Source organism: Hemibagrus wyckioides, linkage group LG12 (assembly GCF_019097595.1).
Source record: "Hemibagrus wyckioides isolate EC202008001 linkage group LG12, SWU_Hwy_1.0, whole genome shotgun sequence".
Classification (NCBI taxonomy): domain Eukaryota; kingdom Metazoa; phylum Chordata; class Actinopteri; order Siluriformes; family Bagridae; genus Hemibagrus; species Hemibagrus wyckioides.
In genome coordinates this window covers 9,774,188-9,800,770 of record NC_080721.1, presented here as the reverse complement: position 1 = coordinate 9,800,770, position 26,583 = coordinate 9,774,188, and the positions used below count along the sequence as shown (strand labels likewise).

Sequence of the window (26,583 nt, the reverse complement as noted above, 5' to 3'; positions counted from 1 at the left end):
TCAAAAACTACAGCAAGTAGTCTGAGGGGACAGTAGGCATCCAAACTAGACAGGGAAAATGTCACCTGGTCTTGATACGAAGAAAAAATAATAAATAAATAAATAAATAAATAAATAACTAACATCTACTCTAAATAGCCAATTTTATTTTTAAAAATATAAATAATATAAAACAATTTTCTTTATAATAAATAAAAAAATAAAATAATAATAAAATAAAATCCACTCAAAATTGCAAATCTACTCAAAATGGCTTGTAATATTGTAGTGGAAGAAATCATTATTGTTTGCAAATTTATTTCCAAATTAAAAGTGTAAAAGTTCTAATTGCACAAGTATTCACCCCCTCCTACAAAACCCCTACTTTTGTTTTCATTTGGAATGAGAGGAATGAGACACGGTAACAGCATCAAAATTTTAAAGACTTTCTCAGTAGCTGCCTTTAAGTCAAACCTTGAGGCGGATGAGCTAGATCGGATTTCGCTCCTGTCGGGAAGAACAGGAATCCGAGTCGCCGGTCACACGACTGGCTGATCGGATAACCGTATGACCGATCAGGTGTACCGAATAAAGTGGTCAGTAAATATACACACATGCAGTGTCCATTTTATGACAAAACACTCCTCGTTTAAAAGACTCTGTCAACGTGTTGAAGCCAGCAAATCATTCTAAAGCTCAGGGTAATGCGCTAAATGGGAATGTTTATGTGGGAATCATGACAACGAGCATCTCTGCACTCACACAGCAATCAGACATTTTATTACAAAGTTAATAAGTGAGGCATATGTAACCTCTCGGAATGAATCAAGAGTACATTTTCAGAACAAAAAAAAACAACAACATCGTGTTACAGTACATCCCTAATCATCAGAGCGGGAATGTCGTATCCGTGTCGCGGAGTCCAGGATAAAACTACAGAGTCATTTGTAACAGTGTGCGATCGGTTCTGAGTGATTCGATGCTAATTCTATAACTGTAAACCATACATTACAGCATATAATTACAATGTCCTATTTATAACTGATGTCTTCATTATACCAATGTACAATTTACAAATTACAGATCAAACGAAACGATCAGGATTACTCACGAGCTTGTGCTGAAAGGTTTTTCTAGCCGGGAATATCGAGTGTTGAAATGCACTGAAAACCGAAGTACTACTTGTGCATGTGTGTGTGTGTGCTTTGCAATATAACCAATCAGTGAGTCTGAAATCCTTTCATCAATTACGCCACGTTAAATTTGATAATCCTAAACAATCTAGACTTCACAGAACACGCATACATTCGTTTTCAGTGCCCTTACGAAAAGAAAAGAAAAAATAAAACGATTCGAGACGAGCCGCAAAATTTCCCCAAATCATTAAATAGGAAGTGAAATAAAGCAGAAAAGAATTGGAACGTTATAAAATATCACCATCACCCTCGCTACTCTGCCTATAAAATCGAAGAATAACACTGCAGCCGTTATTAGGGAACGTGCTCACGCTTCATAAATCTCTTAGTGTTGTGTTCCAGGAACGGAAATCATCGGTAAAGTGCTGAGAGGACCCGACAAGCTTACTCGACTTAACCTAACTAACTCAACATTTTGTATCTACCTTTTGTACTCTTATGCCCTGAACAAAAAGGATAAACTATAAACAAAGCACTGAATAAGATGTTAAGGAGAGGTCAGGAGAGGGAAAAAGGGGGGGTGGGAGGTGAAAGGGGACAGATGTGTAAGTGATGAGCGTTATGGAGTATTGTACATCGTTAGCATCGGCTTTCAGAAATAAAGGTACTCTCGTTGTTATACGTCTCCTCGAAGCATACTCTCACTGGCCACTTTATTAGGAACCCTACTATCTCTGCTCGTTCACGAGGTGGCAGAACAAAACAAAATGGTTCATGTCAAAGATTAGAATAACTTGCCAGAGTTCATCAGAATCTGCTGCACACAGTAGTCTTTAGAGTTTATACAGCTTGGTCCCGATGATGGGGGGGAAAAAAAAACACTCCAGTGAGCAGCAGCAGGTAGAAACGTCTTAATAAGGAGAGAGAGATATTCAGTCTGGTCTGAGCTGACTGGAAGGTTACAGCAACTCAAATCATCACAACCGTGGTGAGCTGAAAAGCAACTCAAGCACGGCAAAACATTAAGGAGGATGAGCTACAGCAGCAGAAGGTGACATGAGGAAGAGCTATGAACAGAAATCTGAGCCTACACATCTGGCACATAATGAGCAGGGGATACAGCTGTTCTAAATAAAGTGGCTGTTGAGTGCATCCTCGATGGCGTCACTCTAGTTCCTTTGTTTCAGACAGCGTATGTACTAGACCTTCCTCGATTGCACAGTGCATCTAGTTGGAATGGATGTTTGACAACTTTACACGTCTAGAAAGAACCAACGCAACTTTGGTAACAACGATATTGCTCAGTAAATGTGTGAGCTACAACAAAACGGTCCACCGAAGATCTTGTGCTGTGTAAAACATCCGAGTCCACTGGATTTATATCAGAATAATACCGACTGTGTTGATATTATTTTTCAATATACAGGCTCTCCCATTAGTTCAGCACCATAGGGTTCATATAGAGGTTTATATTTTTAGACATAGACCTTGACGTAGCTGTTCAAGAGAACAGACATCCAGATAATTCATACTCATAGGAATCTGTGAACTAAGAAAATGACGGACATATTAAGTATTTATTAATTTATTTAATTTTATTCTATGGTGCTGGACTCATGGGACATGGTGTATATTACTAGAAATTACGGTTCTATACTGTTCTAAAGAAATAAATCCGGTTCACATACAATTTGGCGCATTTTTCAAATTCATATTTGATTTAATTTCGATATGATTTGATGATTTAGTTGAAATAGTAACACAGACACGTAAAAGGTGTCACAAATTTGACGTCAGTGGACTCGGGAGATTTTTTTTGGACCTTTAACGCAACTGCACCTGAAGCATCGAGTGTAAATATATCATTGGACCCTGTCCCAAGTGTTTCATGAGGTTACATCTGTAATAAAAAGAGACAGACTGCACATACAGGACAAGAGCAGATCAGTACAGACTCCAGAATGATGATGAGGAAGAAGAAGAAGAAGAAGAAGGAGAAGAAGAAGAAGAAGAAGAAGAAGAAGAAGAAGAAGAAGAAGAAGAAGAAGAAGAAGAAGAAGAAGAAGAAGAAGAAGAAGAAGAAGAAGAAGAAGAAGAAGAAGAAGAAGAAGAAGAAGAAGAAGAAGAAGACGGAGGGGGAGAAAAGGTGAACAGGGCTATGTTCAGTCCATCTTTTCTTTCTGGACCAGCTTGGGTGCGTCGACAAAGTCCTTCCCGTTAAAGAGGATGACCGCAGCTGTGAGAGCGCAGGCTGTGCCCCAGAACACCACGTAGGCAATGGTCTCTGTCCAGGCTTCACCTGAGAGCGAGAGACGTGATAATGTCAGACATCCTTCCACATTCTCAAGCATCCTTGACTGAAGTAAATAAAAAATTTAAGCGCTATTTTTTTCTTACCAGCCATAAACAGGCACAGGATGCACATGGAGAAGGCCACCAGCATGATGACGGGTAACTATAGGAGCGAGAAAAATAAGCCCTCGGTCATAATCACAGCTTTAATGCACTTAAATTCAACATCTGCACCGGCATTTTATTCGGAAACGCACGAGGTTTCCATAATGTCAATGTAACATGGAATAAAAATAATGACCGTGAGGAATTTCCAGTCTTTCTGCACTTGGAGTGGTGTCAGACTCTCCGATTCATCCACTGAATAGTTGCCGAGGAAGAGGTCGATGGAGTCCTAACATGGAGCACAAACACATCACAGGATTAACACCATGCATTCAACCCATTCCTCATCCTCATCCTCATCATGAAACAACACGGCACTGAAAGACAAATCAGTCGCGCTTTACCTGTCTGAAGCCGTCTGAGAAGTTGTTCTTGTAATAACGAATCATAGAATTCCAGCCATCCATCAGCAAACCCCAGTGAGTCCTTTTCCCGGTCCTGAGACAAAAAATAAATAGAGTGAAAAATTAATAAAGAGAAGAAGTGTACGTTTCTCTCACTTATTCTGAATTCTTCAGTCTGATTGGTCAGAAAGTGACCATGATTACGACTGCGACCATGATCATCATTGATTACATTATAATGCTAAAGAACTGATTATGGTATTTACAGCGACTTGTTCAGCCGATGTCCTACATAATAGTAAACAGATTCAAAAGATTTTATCACTCAATACTAATAAAGACATATGATGATTAAAAGTAATGGATTTAGCATGTTGTTTTGTCCAGTTTCAGCACATTTTTAGTTTTCAGTGCATATTAAAAGGCCAGCAAACATCCTAAAGGACCCTTCTCACCCTGGACATCACTTATTTAAACAGCTGCCGTCTAGCAAACGATTCAGGTCCATCACTTCACGAAAGAATAGATTTAAGAACAGCTTCTACTGCAGCACCATATAGGAACTAAATGCATAGGATTGTAACAATCTGATCCAGCATTTTTATACACAAAACTTAAAAAATTACATTTTCTGTACACCTCAGTATGTGTCTATTCATATACACAGACCAGGCATAACATTATGACCACCTGCCTAATATTGTGTTGGTCCTCCTTTTGCTGCCAAAACAGCCCTGACCCGTCCTGCACAGTGTATTCTGACACCTTTCTATCAGAACCAGCATTAACTTCTTCAGCAATCTGAGCAACAGTAGCTCGTCTGTTGGATCGGATCACACGGGCCAGCCTTCACACCCCACGTGCATCAATGAGCCTTGGCCGTCCATGACCCTGTCGCCGGTTCACCACTGTTCCTTCCTTGGACCACTTTTGATAGATACTGACCACTGCAGACCGGGAACACCCCACAAGAGCTGCAGTTTTGGAGATGTTCTGATCCAGTGGTCTAGCCATCACAATTTGGCCCTTGTCAAACTCGCTGAAATCCTTACGCTTGCCCATTTTAACTGCTTCTAACACATCAACTTTGAGGACAAAATCTCTCAGTGGTCATAATGTTATGCCTGATCAGTGTATTACTCAGTATGTTTACAATCTGCTGCACTTTATATTCTATATTATTTGACATGTTTACATTTAAATGTTTACCCTCTCAATATATGCAAATCCTATGTCCGATATTGTGCAACAACATATTTCTATCTATATGAAATATTTACATATTTATTTATACTTTATATTTCATATTTCTGTTGCCTGGCATGACATGTTGTCTTTTAATAAGCACAAACGTTTCATCTGTGTTGTATAAGAGGAATAAAACGCCTCAGGAATGCTGTTATTAGAAAATCATCAACTTCAGGGTGGCAACAGTAACTCTACTTCACGTCAGCCAGCATCGAACCACCTTCTCACTGATTATTCTCCTAAAAAAGCACAACCCTAAGTGGTTTCTTCCTGACAGAGCCCCTATACACACCTGGTGAAGTCGGTCTTTAGCGCTCCAGTGCCAGCGTACTGTTTAGCACATGCGTTAGCGTTATCAGCCCAGGCTAAAAGACAAAGAACAACAGCACAGATGAATTAAAATCAGGTATAATACGGCCTTGTCCGGCACACGGTGTGGATTAGACAACAGATTATATTATTATGAAGAACGTCACTGATTTACTTGCAACATTATTGGATTATTAAAACAGGAAAAGAAGGAAGAAATGTGTAAACACCATTCTTGTAGGTCTTCTCAAAGTTAGCTTGCTCTTCAATCTTCTGGCCGGCATTAAGGACTCCCATCCTCTAAAACAAAATAAATTCATCAGAATCTAATAACAGGAGTATCTAATGCAGTCATTTTATTATTCATGTTTACATTACAACCATCACTTATTTAATTTTAAAAATATAAATGTATTTTGTGTGTGTGTGTACGTATATGTAGATATGTGTGTATATGAATATTTTAGTCACGCCCAACTGCACTGTAACACGGCACTTCTCTGACCTGAAGCTGGCTCTGCAGGGAACGCCGGGCCAAAAGACTCTGAATCACGTTGGTACGATCCAGGCAGTCCATGCAGTTACTGCGGAATGTTCCACTCTGCTCCACCACCACCTTCCCGTCCGAGTTCAGCATGAAGTACCTGCAGAGGCGAGGCTTCCGTTAAACTGCTTTAATGCACAGATTAAAACGAGACATGATGTGAATAAAACAGAGATCAGAAATCTACCCGAATTCATCCTGCATCTCAGCCACGGCGTCCACCAAGATCTGCAGGCGATGCCATCTCATCTTACTGCACTCCTTATGGAAATCAAAGGCTATGTACCTTCAGTGAGGGAAAGATAATCAATCCAGAGCGATTGACACTAGCAGAATTATTACAGACTGCAGAGTAATAACACTAGCAGAGTTATTACAGAGAGAGAGACAGACAGACAGACAGACAGATAGATAGATAGATAGATAGATAGATAGATAGATAGATAGATAGATAGATAGATAGATAGATAGATAGATAGAGAGACAAATAGAGGGAGTGAGAGGGGGGGATTGGGGATAGAAGAAGAGAGAGAGTGAGAGGATTGGGGGATAGAGAGAGAGAGGGTGTGGGGGGATTGGGGGGATAGAGAGAGAGAGAGTTAATTGAGCGAAAGAGAGTGAAAGAGAGAAAGAGACAGGCAGTTAGAGGGAGTGAGGGGGGTAGAGAGGAGAGAGACAGACAGACAGACAGACAGACAGACTTGGAATTGGGGGATTAAGAGAGAGAGAGAGAGAGAGAGAGAGAGAGAGAGAGAGAGAGCTGTATTCTTACTTAATGGTCCCATTATCCATGTTATTCGCCAATTTGGCAAACGCCTGCTCAAGAGGCAGCTCTGAACCCTTCTGATTGACCTAGAGAATAATAATAATAATAATAATAATAATAATAATAATAATAATAATAAGATCTGTTAAACCTTAAACAAACAACTATTTGCTGTTAAATAAATGCTATAAAAAAAATTACCAGATTCAGAATCACTTGCTTCCCGTAAATGAGAACCTGAGAGTCAAAATGTCTCTGGAATCCATCGAGCTGCAGGAGATAAAACTATCTGTTAAAGAGTGTTTCTTAGCTGAGACAGGTTCACAGATAAAGACGTGATCTAGAGCAGCGTGAGTAACTTCACATCCAGCAGATGGCGCTGTGGATCTGAGCTCAGGTTTAAAGCATTCCTCTGACCAGTACACACATCACGAGTCAGCTTTTAGTAACGTGTGAGCTCCGTGACGTGTTTGTGGTATCTTAATGAAATTTATTCATCCATCTGGACATGAGAAATAGTTTAGAGGATTTAAAAAATAAAATTGAATCAACGGGTTTGGTGTGATGATGATGATGATGATGATGATGATGATGCAGAATTATTTTTACTACAGTGAAGATGATTATTTTCCATCATGAAGTGTTTTAGTGCTCTTAAACCACAGCAAATAAATAAATAAATAATAAAATAAAAATATTCAATTAAATAATTAATTAAATAAACTATAAATAAATAAATATTTTACATAAATAAATAAAATTGTTCATTTTAATTTAAAGATTTTTTTAAAATAAATAATTGAATATTAATATTTGATTTATTTATAGTCGTGTTTAATGTTGTGGGATATTCATAAAACCAAACTCATTCCTGTTTTTAATTGTTATAGCAACTCTAAGTAAAGAAGTTGTTCCCTCAGGTTTTTTTTCCCTGTTTTTTTAGTTAATAAGACAAAAAAAAAAATCCTACAGTTGGTCAAGTTACTGAGAAAGCAGAAGTAAATTTTCCTCTTTTCTGTGTACGGAGTTTTACGACAACAAGCATCATATCACTATATTGTTTCAGTCTGATGTGCATTAACTCATGTAATAATAAAGTTATGGCACACACACACCTTTGTCATTTACATTTACACAACATCAGGCTGTGCCGTTACCGACAACTAATCGACCAATCAGAACGAGAGCCGAGGGATAAAATAGAATATTTCATTACGATGGTTTATTTTCGTCATGTTGCTCTGTAGTAAATCCTCTCCACTCGAGTTAATCTTTAGTAGGATGCATCCTGGGAACTTTTCAGTCACTACTAAAAGCCAAATCCACAACTTCGGTAAACTAAAGTATAAATAAACATTTTGCAGCTGAATAAAGAGGTTCAGGGAACAACATGAGGTCATGAAGTGATAAGAGCCGAAATGAGGAAGGTTAGGTCAGGAAATAAAAACACCATGAGAACCTGAGGGCGTAGATGGGTGACGTAGACAGATTTTAAAGAATAGTTGTTGGTTTTCCTGATAAATTATGTCAGTGAAACAGCCACTGTTTGAGCTTAAAATAGAGCAACGAGGGGAAACCTAGCCACTGAACCACTGACACTTCATCTTCATGCTATTTACCTGATATTTATACACTCAGCTGTTTATTCTTGAACTTCCTGTGCTTAATTATGATTTAAAGAAATCCAGTCAGTGTTAATGGAGCGACTGGTAATGAATAAAGTTCATTCGAGTCCAAATGGGCTGTTAACTTGAATCATTAACAGTCGCTCCATTAACACTGACTTAATTAAAAAGAAAGCAAAAATTAAGCACAGGAAATTTCACAGAGAAAAAAATTAATCAATTCTTCATTCTTCAAATTCACATTCGAGTTCGAATTCCAGTGTTAATTTATTGTTGTTCTTCTTTCTTCTGCTCCTGTTACAGCAAACCACATACACTATATTGACATAAAAAAAAGTTTCGGGACGTCTGCCTTTACATGCACATGAATGTAATATGGCGTTGTCCTGCCCTTTGCAGCTATAACAGCTTCAATTCTTCTGGGAAGGCTTTCCACAAGGTTTAGGAGTGTGTTTATGGGAATTTTTGACCATTCCTCTAGAAGTGCATTTGGGAGGTCAGGCACTGATGTTGGACAGTCGCAGTCTCCGCTCTAATTCATCCCAAAGGTGTTCTATCGGGTTGAGGTCAGGACTCTGTCAAGTTCCTCCACACCAAACTCACTCATCCATGTCTTTATGGACCTTGCTTTGTGTTTCACTGGTGTGCAGTCATGTTGGAACAGGAAGGGGTCATCCCCAAACTGTTCCCACAAAGTTGGGAGCATGAAATTATCCAAAATGTCTTGGTATGAAGCTGAAGCATTAAGAGTTCATTTCACTGGAACTAAGGGTCCAAGCTCAACCCCTGAAAAACAACACCTGAATTCAATGATTTGGAGCAGTGTCCCTAAACTTTTGGCAATATAGTGTATTAGATATGAGACAGGTTTTAATCCAGATGCTCTTCCCGACTCCTATTTTTTGATCTGGGCTTAGAACCGGAACTAAGATTGTGCTGGTTTGTGCAACACACAGAAAAGTGCAGCTCCGAGAGCAAGCTTAAAATGATAGTAGTGAAAAAAAAACCCTCCTGAGATGATATGAGGAAGAAACCTTGTGATGAACCTCATCCTCCTCTGGGGGACACCGGAGAGTGAGATTAGAAATCATTTCCTTTCTTTACCTGTGTACAAGTGCAACTGTGTGACCGGGTCTGAGCATCAGCATGATTTCTGAATTCATTACAGTTTTAACATGATCTTAGTGCAGGATGCAAGGTTCGACACCATCAAGGAACAACCAAAGATCTTATTTAAATCAGAAGCTTACTTAGGCCACTATATGTTTTTCCAATTTAAATAAACAAATAAATAAATACGGAATTAACTAAAATTGGTAATAATGTTTGTGGCCCAAATAAGATTTAGTTAGAATTTTTAATTATAATATATATATATATATATATATATATATATATATATATATATATATATATATATATATATATATATATATATATATATATATATATATATATATATATATAAATAAATAAATAAATATATATATATATATATATATAAATAAATTTATTTATTTATATATATATATATATATATATATATATATAAATAAATATATATATATATATATATATATATATATATATATATATAAATAAATAAATTTATTTATATATATATATATATATATATATATAAATAAATAAATAAATATATATATATATATATATATATATATATATATATATATATATATATATATATATATATATATATATATATATATATTTATTTATTTTTTTTTAAATAAAATTAGAAAGAAGAATTTAGTAATTAATTTTTTTTATTATATTGGAAAGAATTTTTGTGGCCTGAATAAAATTCATTAAATGACTGACTGTTTATATTTTTTATTTTAACTAGTTGGAAAATAAACAATGTGAGTAAAGCTTTTATATTTTTAGAGCCACTTTCCTCCTTTGTAAATTATTTAGTTAAGCCTGAATTTGTATTTATTTTTTTTGAAAGAGAAAATCGGGAAACCCTGATCTACAACACACTGGAACATGGAAGGAGAAGGAAGCATGTTCTCCTCTCTCTCTCTTACAGCCCATGTGACAATTAAATCACAGACAGAGATGTTCTTGGCATGTGAAAATGAGAATGAATGAATGAATGAATGAATGAATGAATGAATGAATGAATGAATAAATAAATAAGAGGCCTCACGTGATTGGTGGTGCTGCTGATCTGCGGCTTGGGCTTGTACTTCAGGTTGGGTCTCTGAGACCAGAAGAAAGGCATGGAGCCTCGAGTCTGTTACATGAGATGGTGAAAGACGAAAAGATGTCAAAAGATTTACACACACACACACACACATTCTGCTTCTCATGGACGTCTTCTAATAACATCCCCTGCACTACATTTAATATACTTACATTTGTTGTGTTTTATTCTTAATTCATTTTCTCTGTACGGGCCTTGAGTGTGTGTGCTGTGTGTCCTGTTAAATTCTGATGTTTATTACAGTGCTATAACTAAACTATTACCCTCAGAGGGCAATAAAGTATCTCTTTCACACACACATACATACACGCACACATACACACTCTCTCACACACACTCTCACTACACACACACTCACTACACACACCAGCACACACACACACACACTCACACACTCTGACTCACACACTCTGTCACTCTGTCTCTCTCTCTCTCACACACACTTGCTTACACTCTTTCTTTCACACTCTCACTCAAGCCCTTACACACACTCTCTTTCTCTCTCATTCTCTTTCTCTCTAATTCTGTCTGTCTGTCTCTCTCTCCCTCCACTTATTAAATCAGTTTATTAGCAGTTGATCAGCATGCAGGTCTCTGTGTACGCAGTTACTCTTAAAGACAACACCATAATAACAGAAACCTGTGATTTGTCCTGCAGCTGGTCAACTTCAGAATCGACCAATCAGATCTGAGAATTCGAGAACGTTCGGTTTAACGTTAAGCATTAATATTTTCCCCGTAACAACAGATCCATGTGGATGATTAGAAGGGTTCAAGAAGTGCCTTTAAAAATCATTAAAGTTTTTGGTAGCACAAATGAACTCATTAGAGATTCCTGGTTGTTTCCTCAGGCATCTCATTAAAGTTTCAATAATTAAAACAGATCTTTAGGAGCCAAATTCGTGTCGCTACAGTCATCCTTCATTTTCTAAAAACCTTTTCTAAGATCCATTGACCGTGTCGGACCTCAGCTGTCGCCTTACTCATCGGTCAGTCCGACTAACAGCTCCTGAATAAAACCCCACTGATGTTGCTCTGTTTAACGTCCTGCTAATAACCGCCGCTTTACTGACCTGCACAAAGGAGGCTCTGCTGTTATTATACTGCACTATCTGTTCCGTTTCAACAAAGTTAGCGGCGTGTCCTTCCGAGTCGATCCCTAAAACAGAAGAGTACACGGTGATGTACACATATCAAAGCCACGCACAATAACCTGTGTCTCGTAAACGCCGCCTTACCTCGGACGTAGTATCGGACGCCGGCTCGGAAGCAGCTCCTCCGGGAGATTAGGATCCATTCGAATATCTTGCCGTTAATGCAGCATGGCTTCATCACAATAACTGGGGAGCAGCGTTAAGGCTAGACACGACTTACACATGGTACGATCACACACACGGGAGTCTTAGAGATATGAAAAATGATGGTTTCGGCAAAGAAAGGATACAGCCGTGGATGACGGGAAAGGTGAACTTGTGGAGCTGAGAAAAACACAGAAATGAACACAGATCAACATCACAGTGGTTAGAAAGCTGACAATCTTGTGTATTAAATGTAAACATGTCGTGGTTTCTTAAAAATGGTCACATCTGTCTGTTACAGCCATTTCTACTATTATGTATTAAATTAATAATTATAGATATAATTGGTATTTAGAGGTGATGGATAGATGGATTTGGATGAACATTTTATATTGTTATTATTTATATTGTAATTATTATATTTACATTTTATTTTGTAAAAAAATTATATAATAATTAATTTTATTATAAGAAGTTTTATTTATTATTATTATTATTATTATTATTATTATTATTATTATTATTATTATTATTATTATATTTTTGTCTTTGTATGCCCGATGTGCACCATGTTAGGCATGTGGTCAGGGGGTAAAGGCTATATGACGTATGGCGGTTGATAGGAAATGGTGAGTGAAGTGAAACACACTTTTTTGACCACACTCGCCTTCTACTGTGTTTTGAACAAGTTTTTTTGGTTTAGCTTACGTTTTATGGTTCATTTACAACAACTTCTCGTTCGTCTTTGCTTCTGCAAGCCGTCAATTAAATTATTTTTAACCACGTATGAAGGAGGTGAGAATGCGCGTATAATCCAAACCAAGCTCCTATGCTTTCCCCGGCTTTGGAGCTGCACCTCAAACTCAAGGCCTTGAGGCTCAGGTATAAGAGCTCGTATTCTCCATGAGGAATATGTTCTCTCCCTCATCATGTGATCAGACTCAGAGGGCATGAGGTCCCTTTTCCAGATCCTTCAATCTGACTGACCTCAAACCAGAGAGCAGAATCTGTCACTATCTTCAGAAAAACCTCTGATGCTCCAGCTCTTCTCTGAACACTTAACTAACCCCTAAATCGTCCCAAAAAACCCCCACACACCTCTATTCAATTAAAAATCTTTATATCTTAGCACTTCTCGTATTGTCCTCTGCTCGATATACCGCTTTTGCTTCCTCTTCCTCATTTGTAACCTGCTTTTGGCTAAAAGCATCGATGCTAATTGAATCAGTGTAAATGTAATGTACATGGAACGCAGCATAAGGATGCTGGTCTGTAGAACTAAAGCTTCGTGAAGGAATGGTGCCATCACACAGAAATAATCGAGGACGTGAAGCAGCATGACACTTTATCCATTTACATTTAAAATCAGTGTTGTGGAATGTCCATGAAACAAGTTAGTTCCTGTCAACTCTCACCACATCTCTTTTCTCTCCTTCAGCAATTCACCTGACTGAGAAACCGCAAAGCTCTCTGTACTTTCTGAAACCGTTCTGTGTGAAAATGGAAATTTACAGCTTTAACTCTCTCCTTGTTATGAAGCGCTGATACTCGAGACTTGATTTGTTTCTGTATAGCATTTACTTTACAAGTCCAGGAATTAGTTGTTGCTATAGAAACAATAATGTGGTAATATAAAGGTCTAAATACGATCAACACCTCCTGGCCAATATATACAGTATATATATATATATAAATATATATACTGCTCAAAAAAATTAAAGGAACACTTTTTAATCAGAGTATAGCATCAAGTCAGTTAAACTCCTGGGATATTGATCTGGTCAGTTAAGTAGCAGAGGGGGTCGTTAATCAGTTTAAGCTGCTTTGGTGTTGGTTTTTCACTAGTTTTGCATTTGGCTAGGGTCAGGGTCACTACTGGTAACATGAGGCGATACCTGGACCCTACAGAGGTTGCTCAGGCGGTCTAACTCCTCCAGGATGCATCAATATGTGCCACTGCCAGAAGGTTTGCTGTGTCTCCCAGCACAGTCTCAAGAGCATGGAGGAGATTCCAGGAGACAGGCAGTTACTCTAGGAGAGCCGGACAGGGCTGTAGAAGGTCCTTAACCCATCAGCAGGACTGGTATCTGCTACTTTGTGCAAGGAGGAACACTGCCAGAGCCCTACAAAATGACCTCCAGCAGGCCACTGGTGTGAATGTCTCTGACCAAACAATCAGAAAGAGACTTCATGAGGGTGGCCTGAGGGCCCAATGTCCTCTAGTGGGCCCTGTGCTCACTGCCTGGCACCGTGGAGCTTGATTGGCATTTGCCACTGAACACCAGAATTGCCACTGGCGCCCTGTGCTTTTCACAGAGAGCAGGTTCACCCTGAGCACGTATGACAGATGTGAAAGGGTCTGGAGAAGCCGTGGAGAACATAATGTTGCCTGTAACATCATTCAGCATGACCGGTTTGGTGGTGGGTCAGTGATAGTCGAGGGAGACATATCCATGGAGGGATGCACAGACCTCTACAGGCTAGACAATGGCACCCTGACTGGCATTAGGCATCGGGATGAAATCTTTGGACCCATTATCAGACCCTACGCTGGTGCAGTGGGTTCTGGGTTCCTCCTGGTGCACGACAATGCCCGGCCTCATGTGGTGAGAGAAAACAGGCAGTTCCTGGAGGATGCAGGAACTGATACCATTAAATGGCCCCTACGCTCACCTGACTTAAATCCAACAGAACACCTCTAGGACATTATGTTTTGGTCCATCCGACGCTGCCAGGTTGCACCTCAGACTGTCCACGAGCTCAGTGATGCCCTGGTCCAGGTCTGGGAGGAAATAATCCTGGACACCATGCAGGCATGCATACAAGCACGTGGGGGCCATACACATTACTGAGTACCATTTAGAGTTGCTGCAATGAAATTTCAGCAAAATGGACTAGCCTTTTTCACTTTTGAATTCAGCCCTCTGCAGGTCAATCATTTTCATTTCCTTCAAACCATGTGGCATCCTTTCGTTCCTAACACATTACCCAGTCCATACCAGTATAGATATCCAGCATGATATTTTTTCCCCCCATTGAGATCTGGTGTGTTTTCAAAGTGTTCCTTTTAGTTTTTTGAGCCGTGTATATACAAACAGAAGCAAAATGTTTAATTATATCAGGCGATCGATATTAAAATGTTAATTACACAAAACAATTAAATATAAAAATTAAAAAGAAAATATTGCAGAAATCAAAAGTTGTGAACTTTTCTCTCTTAGTAACTACATACATAAAACTATACTTTTCAACAGTTTGTAAAAAAAAAAACGGTTTATTTTTCCTCTTTTTCCATGTTTAATTGTTTGTTCTTTTATAGACATCAAATATTAGTACTACTCAAGCTCTGATTTTTCAGTTTTCAGTAGTTTTCTGGTCAAATGTTAAGGACATTTCATGAAAAGGGAATTATTTAACTATTTTTAGAGCTTCATTCCTGGTACAGAAACTTTGGATAAATTTAATGACAACAAATTTAAAACATTACATCATTGAGTCTTGAACTAATTATACACACCTTTTCCGATTTTTTTTAAATGGATTCCCATATTATTTTGCTAGAATTTTCATTGCGCAAGAAACATGCCGGATGTTTCATCCACACCTATCACCCATCCATTACATCTATCAGCACCTGCCTAATTATCCAGTAAGAGTTGGGTAATGTGTGAGCTGTGACCCGGTACCTCAGGCTGTGCAGCGAAGTCTCTCAACAGATTTCCGTTCCACACAAACCTCTGATCAGCCTGCGTAAAGAACAAACAGAAGAGTGAAGACATTTCCTGGGCATGGTGTAATAACAGAGAGGTAACGGATCACTCCCGATAACGCTCCGAAACTCTGAAAAAGTCTGGGGTGTGATCTCAGGATGTGTAAAATAAAAATGAGAAGTAGAGTGAAAGAGAAAGGGGGGAAAAAAAGAGAGCTAGATAGTGGTAGATAGTGAGGAAGAATAAGAGATTGTGAAAGTTATGTAGATGTTGTGCCAAGACTAATAATGTTAACTAACCACACACACACACACGCACCCCTACACTTCGATGAGACAATACACCACCTGATAACCGCACACACTTCCATCCTCTTCCTGCTAATGAACCACTGTCATACAGCGTATAATGACAAGAGCTACAGATTCTAATGTAGCATCCAAAAATAAACAAACTCACTCGCTTTTACCAAGAGATAATATCGTTGACTCATCGTTCCATTTATTTCTAATTTGTTTATTTATTCATTAACAGCTGTATCTATTATCTGGTGTCTAATTTTTAATAAAGATTCATCCTTTCCGGCGCCGATCCTGCGGAAGCTGAGACTGAGGTGTGGATTATGGGATGCAGATACTAATCATTTGTTCATTTTCCTCCACTTTCTCCACAATTCAGTAACCAGCCGGTTCCCAGCACCAGCACAGCTACCAGTCTATGAGGGTGAAGGTTAAGACATGATTCGCGTGAGGAATGTGAAACCAAAAAAATGCATATTATTTTTTTTAAAAAAGTCTGTTGGGCAGCATAACATACTCAGAAGGAAAGAGCTATCAGCCCTCTTCCTCATACATGAGCAGAGAGAGAGAGAGAGAGAGAGAGAGAGAGAGAGACTTTATTGCCCTCTGAGGGTAACAGTTTTGTTATAGCAATGTATAGCAAGAGAGAGAGAGAGAGAGAGAGAGAGAGAGGCAGACAGACAGACCTACAGACACAGACAGACAGACAGACCTACAGACACAGACAGACAGACAGAGACAGACAGATAAATATACAGAGAAAGAAAAGAGAGAAAGAGACAGAGAGAGAGAGAGCGAGAGGGACAAAGGGAGCAGGACAGACAGACAGAGAGAGACAGATAAACATACAGAGAAAGAAAAGAGAGAAAGAGACACAGGGAGCGAGAGAGAGAGAGAGAGAGAGAGACAGACAGAGAGTGTGAGAGAGAGAGACAGAGAGAGACAAGACAGAGAGAGGCAGAGATAGAGAGACAGACACAGAGAGAGAGAGAGAGAGAGACAGACCTACAGACACAGACAGACAGACAGACAGACAGAGAGAGAGAGAGAGAGAGATAAATATACAGAGAAAGAAAAGAGAGAAAGAGACACAGAGAGAGAGTGCAAGAGGGACAAAGGGAGCAGGACAGACAGACAGAGAGACAGATAAACATACAGAGAAAGAAAAGAGAGAAAGAGACACAGGGAGCGAGAGAGAGAGAGAGACAGACCTACAGACACAGACAGACAGACAGACAGAGAGACAGATAAACATACAGAGAAAGAAAAGAGAGAAAGAGACACAGGGAGCGAGAGAGAGAGAGAGAGAGAGAGAGAGAGAGAGAGAGACAGACAGAGTGTGAGAGAGAGAGACAGAGAGAGAAAAGACAGAGAGAGGCAGAGATAGAGAGACAGACAGAGTGAGAGTGAGAGAGACAAAGGGAGTAGGTTAGACAGACAGAGAAAAAAAGAAAAGAGAGAAAAAGACAGACAGAGAGACAGATAGATAGACAGTGTGAGCGAGAGAGACAGAGAAAGACAGACAGACAGACAGAGAGAGAGAGAAAGAGACTGAGAGAGAGAGCGAGAGAGAGAGAGAGTCCCTGGACACAGCTGGCTGCAGTATTGTTGGGGTTCGAACTCGACATACGGCAAATACTTTTCTGCTGCATTGTTAAAAATCCAGAGATTATTTTTTAACAGTTACACACAGATGACATTTCCAGCATCAGTGTGTTATAAAGCTACACAACAGCTTTAATAATTCAGTGCAACAAACTCAGAGCAGTATAAACCTCCTGCGGCTGAGATGAAGTCACTGAATCTGAAACTGAGAGCGTGCAGCATGGAAGCTCCGTTATAGCTTCATGGTGAATGGAGGATGGAGGATGCAAAAGGTTTTTTTCCGGCATCTGCATCTGAGTCAGCATGTGCCGCTGATCTGACTCTAATCTAAGTGGGAGACCCATGTGAAGACAGGAAAACTCCGTGAAACTCTGCACAGGGAGTAAATCGAGCTCAGGGATCTCATCAGAGACCCAGCGTCCAAATATAACTAATATAATTATTATTTCATCATAAATGAATGAAAAATAATTATAATTAGAAATATAATTTCATAAATAATGTTTTTTTTGTTTATTTATTTATTAATACGAGCTAAATCTTGCTAAATAATAAGAGCAATAAATTAATATAATATATATTTTTTTATATTATTAATTATTTTTTAATTGTAGTAAATTATAATGAGAAAATGAAAAATGTACAAAAACAATAATGACAAAAATAATAAATAATGCATTTCTAAATACATAAATGTAGCATATGTAGTATATCGTATATATACTGTGTGTGTGTGTATATATATATATATATATATATATATATATATATGTATATATATATATATATATATATATATATATATATATATATATATATAAAAAAACAACGTCCATCTATTTAAAATAGTGTCAATATTGCAAAATTAATTTTTTACACTGAAAACAAAAAAATAAACACTGTGTGATGGTGAGAAAAACCGGAGTGTTTGAGGGGAAAAAAAAGTTAATCAGATAGTGTTGAGACAGAAGTGTTTGAGGTTTTGTGCAAGGCTGCATAAAGATTTCTGCTGGATAACATCAACCACAGAGCAGGCTGCACCTCAGCACACACACCAACCAAATAACACACACCAGCCATGTAAATATTACGAGGACTGTGCTGTTTTTTATAATATATTATAAAACGTTTTCTAATAAATCCATTGGCACTGATATTCCACAGTAAAACCAGAATTAATGAATAGATTAAAAAATTTGATACATCTACGTGTGTGTGTGTGTATTAAGATAATGAGATATGCACACACATTTTAATAGAAGAGAAAAATGTGTCCAGATCAATGATGTCATTAAGATGCTTCAGATACATCAACCTGGGTTACAGAAAGTGTGTGTGTGTGTGTGTGTGTTTCTACACCTCTTCTCCTGTGACACTCTTTGATTATGAATGAGAGACAAGCTAATCCTCATTCTCACTGTTTTCAGGTCATGTCAGAGTTACAGTAATGACAAGACGCCTCGGAGATGCTGCTGTGAACCTTTTCAGATCTACGGAATTATTAGATTATCATCTAGCATGAGGTCGCCACTGTAAACCCTGATATTAGACTAATGAGAGCATTAAACTGGAAAAAATGCTGTCATTATCTCAGTATCAGTGTGTGTGTGTGTGTTTGTGTGTGTGTCTTACTCTCTCGAGCAGGCTCATCTCCTGGAAGTCGGGGCTGGTGTTGGCGAGGCGCTGCTGTGTGTGGGTCAGGTCATAGTCGGTGCAGAAGTAGAAGCCGTCGGTGTTCAGGACATTGTTGATCATGGACAGGAACGTCTTGTTGTCCTGCATCTGTTTGTCACACACACACACACAGGAGTTCGCCTTTTTTTTGTTGCACGTTTACAAGAGCACGCTTCAGGACGAAGCTACTAAAAATACTTCAAGGCCAGCGTGTGATGATTTAAACATCAAGTTATCATAAAACTAAACTGGAGGCTGTATAAAAATCCATGACCTTTTAGCTACACCCGGCTCCCAGCGCCTGGCTCGGAGCTGATCTAAATTATTAAGCGTGTCTGGGGTTGAGTGAATACTGAACTGATCTGGGATAACAGGGAGATTTGTGTCTGTTACATGTTTGGATGGAGAAAATATGGCTCCTCTAAAGCCCCGAATTAATTCCGATTAATAAGTAATGCACCGGCTATAATGAGATATCAGAATCATCTTCATCCTCACGAGCTGCAGAAACCAGTGCAGGAGGCCCTTTCAGCTGGGTCACGGTGTAGGACTGATTATGAAGCAGTCAGACACTCAGTCATGTATGTGAATTATTCAGTAGTGAAGGTGTCAGTGCTGCTCACCTGGGTTTCTGTAAGGTGTAAAATGGTCTTCTTGTAGGGTATGAGGTCGAACTCCATGGCCTTCCACACCACATGGCCAAACAGGTCACCTACTTTCTTCTTCCTGGTGATGACGATGAGGTACATGCCTGCAAACACAAACTCAGATTTAACCATCAAGCTAAAAGTAAAGTCTAACGCTACATTCACACATACAGCTACACGCAGCAACAAAGATATTTAATGACAGCAGAGACTTCTGTGTGTGCAAGTAGTAGCTCAGTGGTTGAGGTGTTGGTCTAATGATTTGAAGGATGTGGGTTTGAATCCCAGGACCACCAAAAGTTTGGCCCCTGAGCATTACACTTACAGCATTTGGCAGACGCCCATATCCAGAGTGACTTACATTTTTGATCTCATTCCATATAATTGAGAGTTAAGGGCCTTGCTCATAGACGTGTGGTGGACCTGGGTTCACAAGCTTCCTGAGCTCACAACCTTCCAATCTGTGGTTTAATACTTTAACCACTAAATTGGGATTTGAGCTCACAATCTTCCAATCAGTGGTCCAATTAACCTTAACCACTAAGCTACCACATCCCCCATAAATTCTCTTTTTCGATTTCTGTCTGCCCTTATCCGTTTATATTTCTATCTCATTTTATATAGCTGAGCAATTGAGGGTTAAGGACCCTTGCTGACCAGCAGTCCAACACCTTAACCACTAAGCTACCACATCCCCCAAGAGCAAGAGCAAGGCCCTTAACCTTCAATTGCTGAGAAGTATAATAAATGAGACAAATGTAAGTCGCTCTAGATAAGAGGTTTTGCCAAATGCCGTAAATGTATCCATCTCTTATGATATGATGCAGATCAACACTGCTGGATTTTACACACAAACCCCAGACCTCCCTCCAGAGTGTTTCATTTTAGCAGCAGTTAAACTAGTTTGCTGTCAAAAGTGGAACACTAGTTGCACCATCCACTGATAAATGTTATCACTATGGCAACCAGTAGTGGAAACGCCCAGTAATCTCTGTGTGTGAATCTAGCTTAAAGCTTGTTTTATCTCTCAGACACATGAAGACAGACATATGCATCTTGGCCAGTCTGGAGGAAGACCTTTTCCACATACACCAGCTCAGAGACACCTGTGATTGGCTAATGTCGCCGTGATTGACAGGGGAGACACAGTAGAACTTCCCCCACCCCCTGAGAGGTTTAGTTACACCACCATCTATTATGTAATCAGCTGTTGAGGAATTCAAGTGTGTGTGTGTGAGTGTGTGTGTGTGTGTGTTCTATTATATTTCAAAGATCCTTATCTGAACAAAAAAATGACAAACAATTTAACTTTACAGTTTAACAGAGAGTAAGACACGTATGTTTGTGTGTGTGTGTGTGTGACAAGATACTATGAGTCACCAGTGTGGTTGACAATGGTGTCATTTCATGTGAACTGCTTAGTGTTAAGGTGTTAATATTATTTTTTATTGAGAATAAGAACATATGTTTCATACAGTGCTTTAAAAGTTCTTTTGTTTGTGTACAAGTGGAACCCTACATCTCTCTTTCAGACAAATAGGCTCCAAATATTATAGAACCTCTTAAGATGCTCTTAAATCACTTAATAAATGCTAATAAGTAAATATTATAAATAGTATTTGTAACACACACACACATATATATATATATATATATATATATATATATATATATATATATATATATATATATATATATATATATATATATATAGTGACCAGGCATAACATTATGACCACCTGCCTAATCTAATATTATGTTGGTCCCCCTTTTGCTGTCAAAACAGCCCTGACCCATCATGCAGCCTCAGTCATCAAGGCAGCCTCAATGAGCCTTGGCCGCCCATGACCCTGTCGCCGGTTCACCACTGTTCCTTCCTTGGACCACTTTTAATAGATTCTGACCACTGCAGCAATGCAAAGCAACTGTGGGAACACCCCACAAGAGCTGCAGTTTTGGAGATGCTCTGATCCACTGGTCTAGCCATCACAAGCAAAGCATCAGATCCTCTGAGACGCTCGCAAACTCCACTGTTTTAATAAAAACTGAACCTACCAGCCACGAGGCGAACAGTTCCCATGATGCCGCAGATGGGTCTGGTGACTCCTGATGGCGGGATGTTCATCACACCTTTAACAATAGAAAAATGACGTCTTTATTAAAATAACGTCTATCATGAGTCCTTGCTGGAGTAAAAACATGACAAAGTAAACATGAGACATTTGGGGGTTGTGCTGTTATAGAAAAACAATCAACAACAGGCAGAGTTACAGGACTGCTAGAGCAGGAAAGGTGATTAGTTTTCCCAGGACAGTGTTTTATTCCTCTAACGCCACAGCAAGTTATCAACAAAGACAATATTTATCGAATGAGAAAATGATACGTTGTTCAATTTAATCCATTTATAAATATTTAAATTTAAAGTAAAATGTCAACTTTCTTGGATGAATTAATTTCGAACGACTGAGATTTGCTCTAGAAAATTCATCATCACCTTCTAACCAATCAGAATCGAGAATTCATCATGGTGGCACTACAGACAATTCAAATTCATTTACATTATTCTACAATTACATTCATTTACTATTAATTCATTTTAATTTAATTAATATAAAATCTATAATTTAAAAGGTGACAGATTTTCATTTACCACAGGAAAAGCATCAGAGCATTTTATTACCAAAACCTGCACACTTCTCTCTCTCTCTCTCTCTCTCTCCCTTTCTCTCCCTCCCTCTCTCACACTCTATCTTACTCCCTTTCTCTCTCTTTCTCTTCTTTTCTCTCACTCTATCTCTCTCTTCTTTCCTTTATGTCTCTTTCTCTCCCTTTCTCTCTCTCTCTCTCTCTCTTTTTTCAGTCCTTTCTCCCTCCCCTTCTCTCTCCCTTTTCTTTTTTTCTCTCTCTCTCTCTCATTGTTTGTTTTTGTACTTAGTACACAGTACAGGTTTCTGTGCATGAACAGATCAGCAAGATCCTTTTCACTTCCTCAGTTCCCTCTTCTCGTTTCCTGTGAAGCGGTCAGCAGCTCTTACCCGTGAGTGTCATCTCCATGGAGGCTCTGTCGATGACCAGCACGTCGTTAGCGCCGTCATCACAGGCCTCGATGTAGAACTTGTCCGGGGTGGCGTGCCTGTACAGAAACGGAGAGGGAGAGGAGATATTGGCTTGTGAAGTGTAAATGGGAATAGGATCAGGTGTAAAATAAATCTCTAACCTAATAAGCAAAGCATTTCTCCTTTGTATTAGAAGCCGGTTATGTTTTTTGGGGGATCGTGCTTCTGCAGAACGTCAGTGCAAATCTAATTTCTATCAGGGAGGTTCATCTCGGCGCTTGCAGAACTGAAATTTCTTTTCATTTTCCTTGCATCTAGATATCTGCATGAGTCAAATTTCAGTCTTTGCTCAAAAAGAAGCAGCTTGCAGAATCAACTTCCGCTAATTGTAAGTTTTTAAGAGGGCAGGAAGCTGAGAGGCTCAGAGCTTAGACCTTTTTTTTTTTTTTAACTCTTCGAAATACCAAAATAGCTTCTGTATTTACTTTTACATATAAATGTCGACTGATTCAGCAGCTTCAAGCTTACTGCAGTTTCTGGTGCAGTGTGTAAAGAAGGCTTCCCTCCTCGTAAGACTGCTGAGCATTACACTTGAAGTGCACTTAAAAATGCTGCGAAGCACAAACAGCAGAGTAAGCATGGAACATCAGCCCACAAACATAAAAACCTAGCCAATCATTTGCTGCTTTTTGGAAATTCAGTTCATGGCCTGGACTCGAGCCACATGCTGAGCCACTCAGACATGGAGCTAGTCTGTTTTCAGCATTGCAAATAAATTGCAAATAACAACAGGTTTAAAGCGAGTATAGGGTATACTAAATCACAAAAAACGACTTTATCTGGACTAAAACGCTCAGCTGACCGCGTTGATCTGTTTGTCTTGTTCAAGAGCTCAAAATCATTTTCTGACGCAATTTAAGATCCTGATAAGGACAGGATATGAGATCAATATCGCATTCCATATTGAGTCTAAATAAAGATTAGAAGTAATAAGAAGCTCGCATTGTCTCAAGGTGAACAATAAAGTGATTTCTCTCACAGCACTGACGAATTCTCGAACCCTATCAGGTCAGGAGGTGTTGATTTATTTTCTAGAATAGCAGAACTGATAGGAATTCTGTCTGGTTTAGATCAGTGCATTTATTCTAAAACAACACGTTATTGTTTCTATATGGGGCAGAGGTTGTGCAAGTGGTTAAGGGTCTGGGTTGTTGATCGGAGGATCAACACCACCAAGCTCCACTGTTGGGCAATTGAACAAGGCCCTTAACCCTCTCTGCTCCAGGGGTGCTGGATCATAGCTGCCCCTGCACTCTGACCCCAACTTCCTCAGCTGGGATATGCGAAGAAAAGAATTCCACTGTACTGCAATGTATGTGTGGAGATAATATAGGCTTCATGCCCTCAGTTCTTCTATAGCAACTACTCACACAACAAAGTCTGTATAAATGTTTTGTTTTCTGGAAGGAGTCTCCAGTATCAGACAGTAACAGTCATTTCTGGCACACTACAGTTTTTGCAAAATGTTTGTGTTCTGTTGCAGTGACAACAGACGTGAACCAATTTTGCGTAAACGTCTCCAGAACGTTCTAGAAATGTTTTGAAACGCATAAACCTTATATCCTTCAGGGATGTTTGCTAGTTGCATGTGCTTTACGCTTTTACACATGCACTGAATGTCAAGTTTTGATAAACCTGTTGCAGAGTGAAACAAAAACACGCCTAAAGACATATCTATTTGCCATTATACACTTTGTTAGTACTGATAGTTTTCTATAGTGATTTTTATATTGTGTTATAACCTGTCATCATAATACACACTATTTGTGATGTTCTTCAACTAAGATGTGCAATTATTATTATTGTTTTTTTATTTTTCTTCTGTATTTATATCCATCCATTGTCTATACCCGCTTTATTCCTAATTAGGATCTGCTGGAGCCTATCCCAGCACACACTGGGCGTACACCCTGTACAGGTCACCAGTCCATCACAGGGCCACACATATAGACAGACATCACCAATCAACCTAATGTACATGGAGAGAGCATGCAAACTCCACACAGAAAGGCCCCTGCCTGTTCGAACCCAGGACCTTCTTGCTGTGAAGCAACAGTGCTAACCACTAACCCACCCCTGCTTATTGATATAGATTTCTGCTTCATATTTGCACATTATTCTTCTTTTCTTGCTGCTGTAACATGGAAATTTCCCAGCTGTTGGACGAATAAAGGTTTATCTTATCTTTATCAACAGCATCTGTGAATCCTGTGCTCCGTCGTTGAATTATATTAGAATAAAACAGACATTTTTACCAAACAGGATCTTCATATAAGATGAATAAACATTTGGAAAATAAAGAACTTCAGGGTTTGTCACATGAACCTGCTGTAGTTTATTATCATAACAGGACACACCCAAGTCCCTTCATTTAAAATGTATAACACTGCAGCACATTTAGACGCTTATCGCCCGGTCTCTCATAACAAAAACAGACGTAAAGTATGTTTTAGAAATAATTGAAATAAATGGAAGAGGCTTTTAAAGCTCATTCACACTGGATTGCTGGAGCTTTTAATCCACATTCAGGCACTACAGCATTTCATCTGAGCTCAGCATTCAGATCCTCATCTACAGAACAACAAAAAGCCACGCAAACAATCACCAGAGAGTAATGAAGTGGTTATTAAGGCTCACAAAGCTCTAACTGCTGCATTTCCCTGATATTAGAGGTGTTAAAGAAACAGCCAGTGACTTTGAATGGCTCAGCTGTAGCTCAGGGACCTGGAACACAGCGCCTGCTTTAAAGCGGAATAAACACACCGAAACAGTTCTGGTAGAGAAATATAACACCGAACAAGTAGGAAATGAATGACTGCAGACAATTTAGACAGACGATCGGACTTTAGAAGTAATAAATACATCGCAACTTACAGGTTAAACCTCTCGTAGGCAGTCGCCATCTTTACTTCCTGGGTTTACACTGACTTCCCGTGACGCGCGGCGTGACGTCACACGGGAGCGTTGTGTTTGTCCTTATTTTCCCCTCCCTGTTTCCACACACACACACACACACACACACACACCTTCTGCTCTCTAGAATGATTAAGTGAATAAAAAATCCTAAATAAAAAAGACTTTCCTGAGGTTAAACCAGAATACACCCTGGATGGGATGCCGTTCTGTTCACACACACACACACACACACACACACACAAACACACACACACTTCTGATGATTAAGTGTCTGAAATATTAGTGTAAACTCAGAATAAACCCTGGATGGTATGCCGTACTGTTCACACACACACACACACACGTCTGCTCTCTAGAAAGATTCAGTGTCTAAAATATTAGTATGATTGAATTATAGGATGTTAAAATGAGCGTGTTTAATACACACATTTTATTCTTTTAGATATTCATCCATCCATCCATTATCTATACCCACTTTATTCCTAATTAGGGTCATGGGGATCTGCTGGAGCCTATCCCAGCACACATTGGGCGAAAGGGAGGGGTACACCCTGGACAGGTCACCAGTCCATCACAGGGCCACACATATAGACAGACAACCACACACACTCACTCCTATGGGCAGTTTAGAATTACCAATCAACCAAATGTACATGTTTTTGTACTGGGGGAGGAAACCC

The 26,583-nt window shown here is 39.0% G+C and overlaps 1 protein-coding gene across 1 annotated transcript; it reads right to left on the bottom strand.

Moving 5' to 3' along the window:
* Positions 1–732: 732 nt before the first annotated feature.
* Positions 733–25,983, bottom strand: sacm1la (SAC1 like phosphatidylinositide phosphatase a). Its single transcript, XM_058404921.1, has 20 exons — positions 25,862–25,983; positions 22,907–23,004; positions 21,927–22,001; positions 19,848–19,975; positions 19,183–19,332; positions 15,623–15,682; positions 12,083–12,116; positions 11,877–11,978; positions 11,712–11,797; positions 10,582–10,668; positions 6,985–7,053; positions 6,790–6,869; positions 6,205–6,303; positions 5,979–6,117; positions 5,704–5,773; positions 5,457–5,529; positions 3,917–4,010; positions 3,709–3,801; positions 3,513–3,570; positions 733–3,414 (listed from the first exon to the last, which is right to left on the bottom strand). The coding sequence occupies exons 1-20, from the start codon at positions 25,888–25,890 to the stop codon at positions 3,278–3,280; spliced, it is 1,761 nt and encodes a 586-aa protein (XP_058260904.1). The 5' UTR covers positions 25,891–25,983; the 3' UTR covers positions 733–3,277.
* Between the last annotated feature and the right edge of the window lie 600 nt (positions 25,984–26,583).

Excerpts from the sequence above, each read along its gene's own strand:
- sacm1la (XM_058404921.1), bottom strand. The coding sequence starts at position 25,890 with ATGGCGACTGCCTACGAGAGGTTTAACCT. Across the intron at positions 5,774-5,978 it reads CCCTGCAGAGCCAGCTTCAG|AGGATGGGAGTCCTTAATGC; the intron begins GTCAGAGAAGTG and ends ATTTTGTTTTAG. Across the intron at positions 5,530-5,703 it reads TGAGAAGACCTACAAGAATG|CCTGGGCTGATAACGCTAAC; the intron begins GTGTTTACACAT and ends TTTGTCTTTTAG.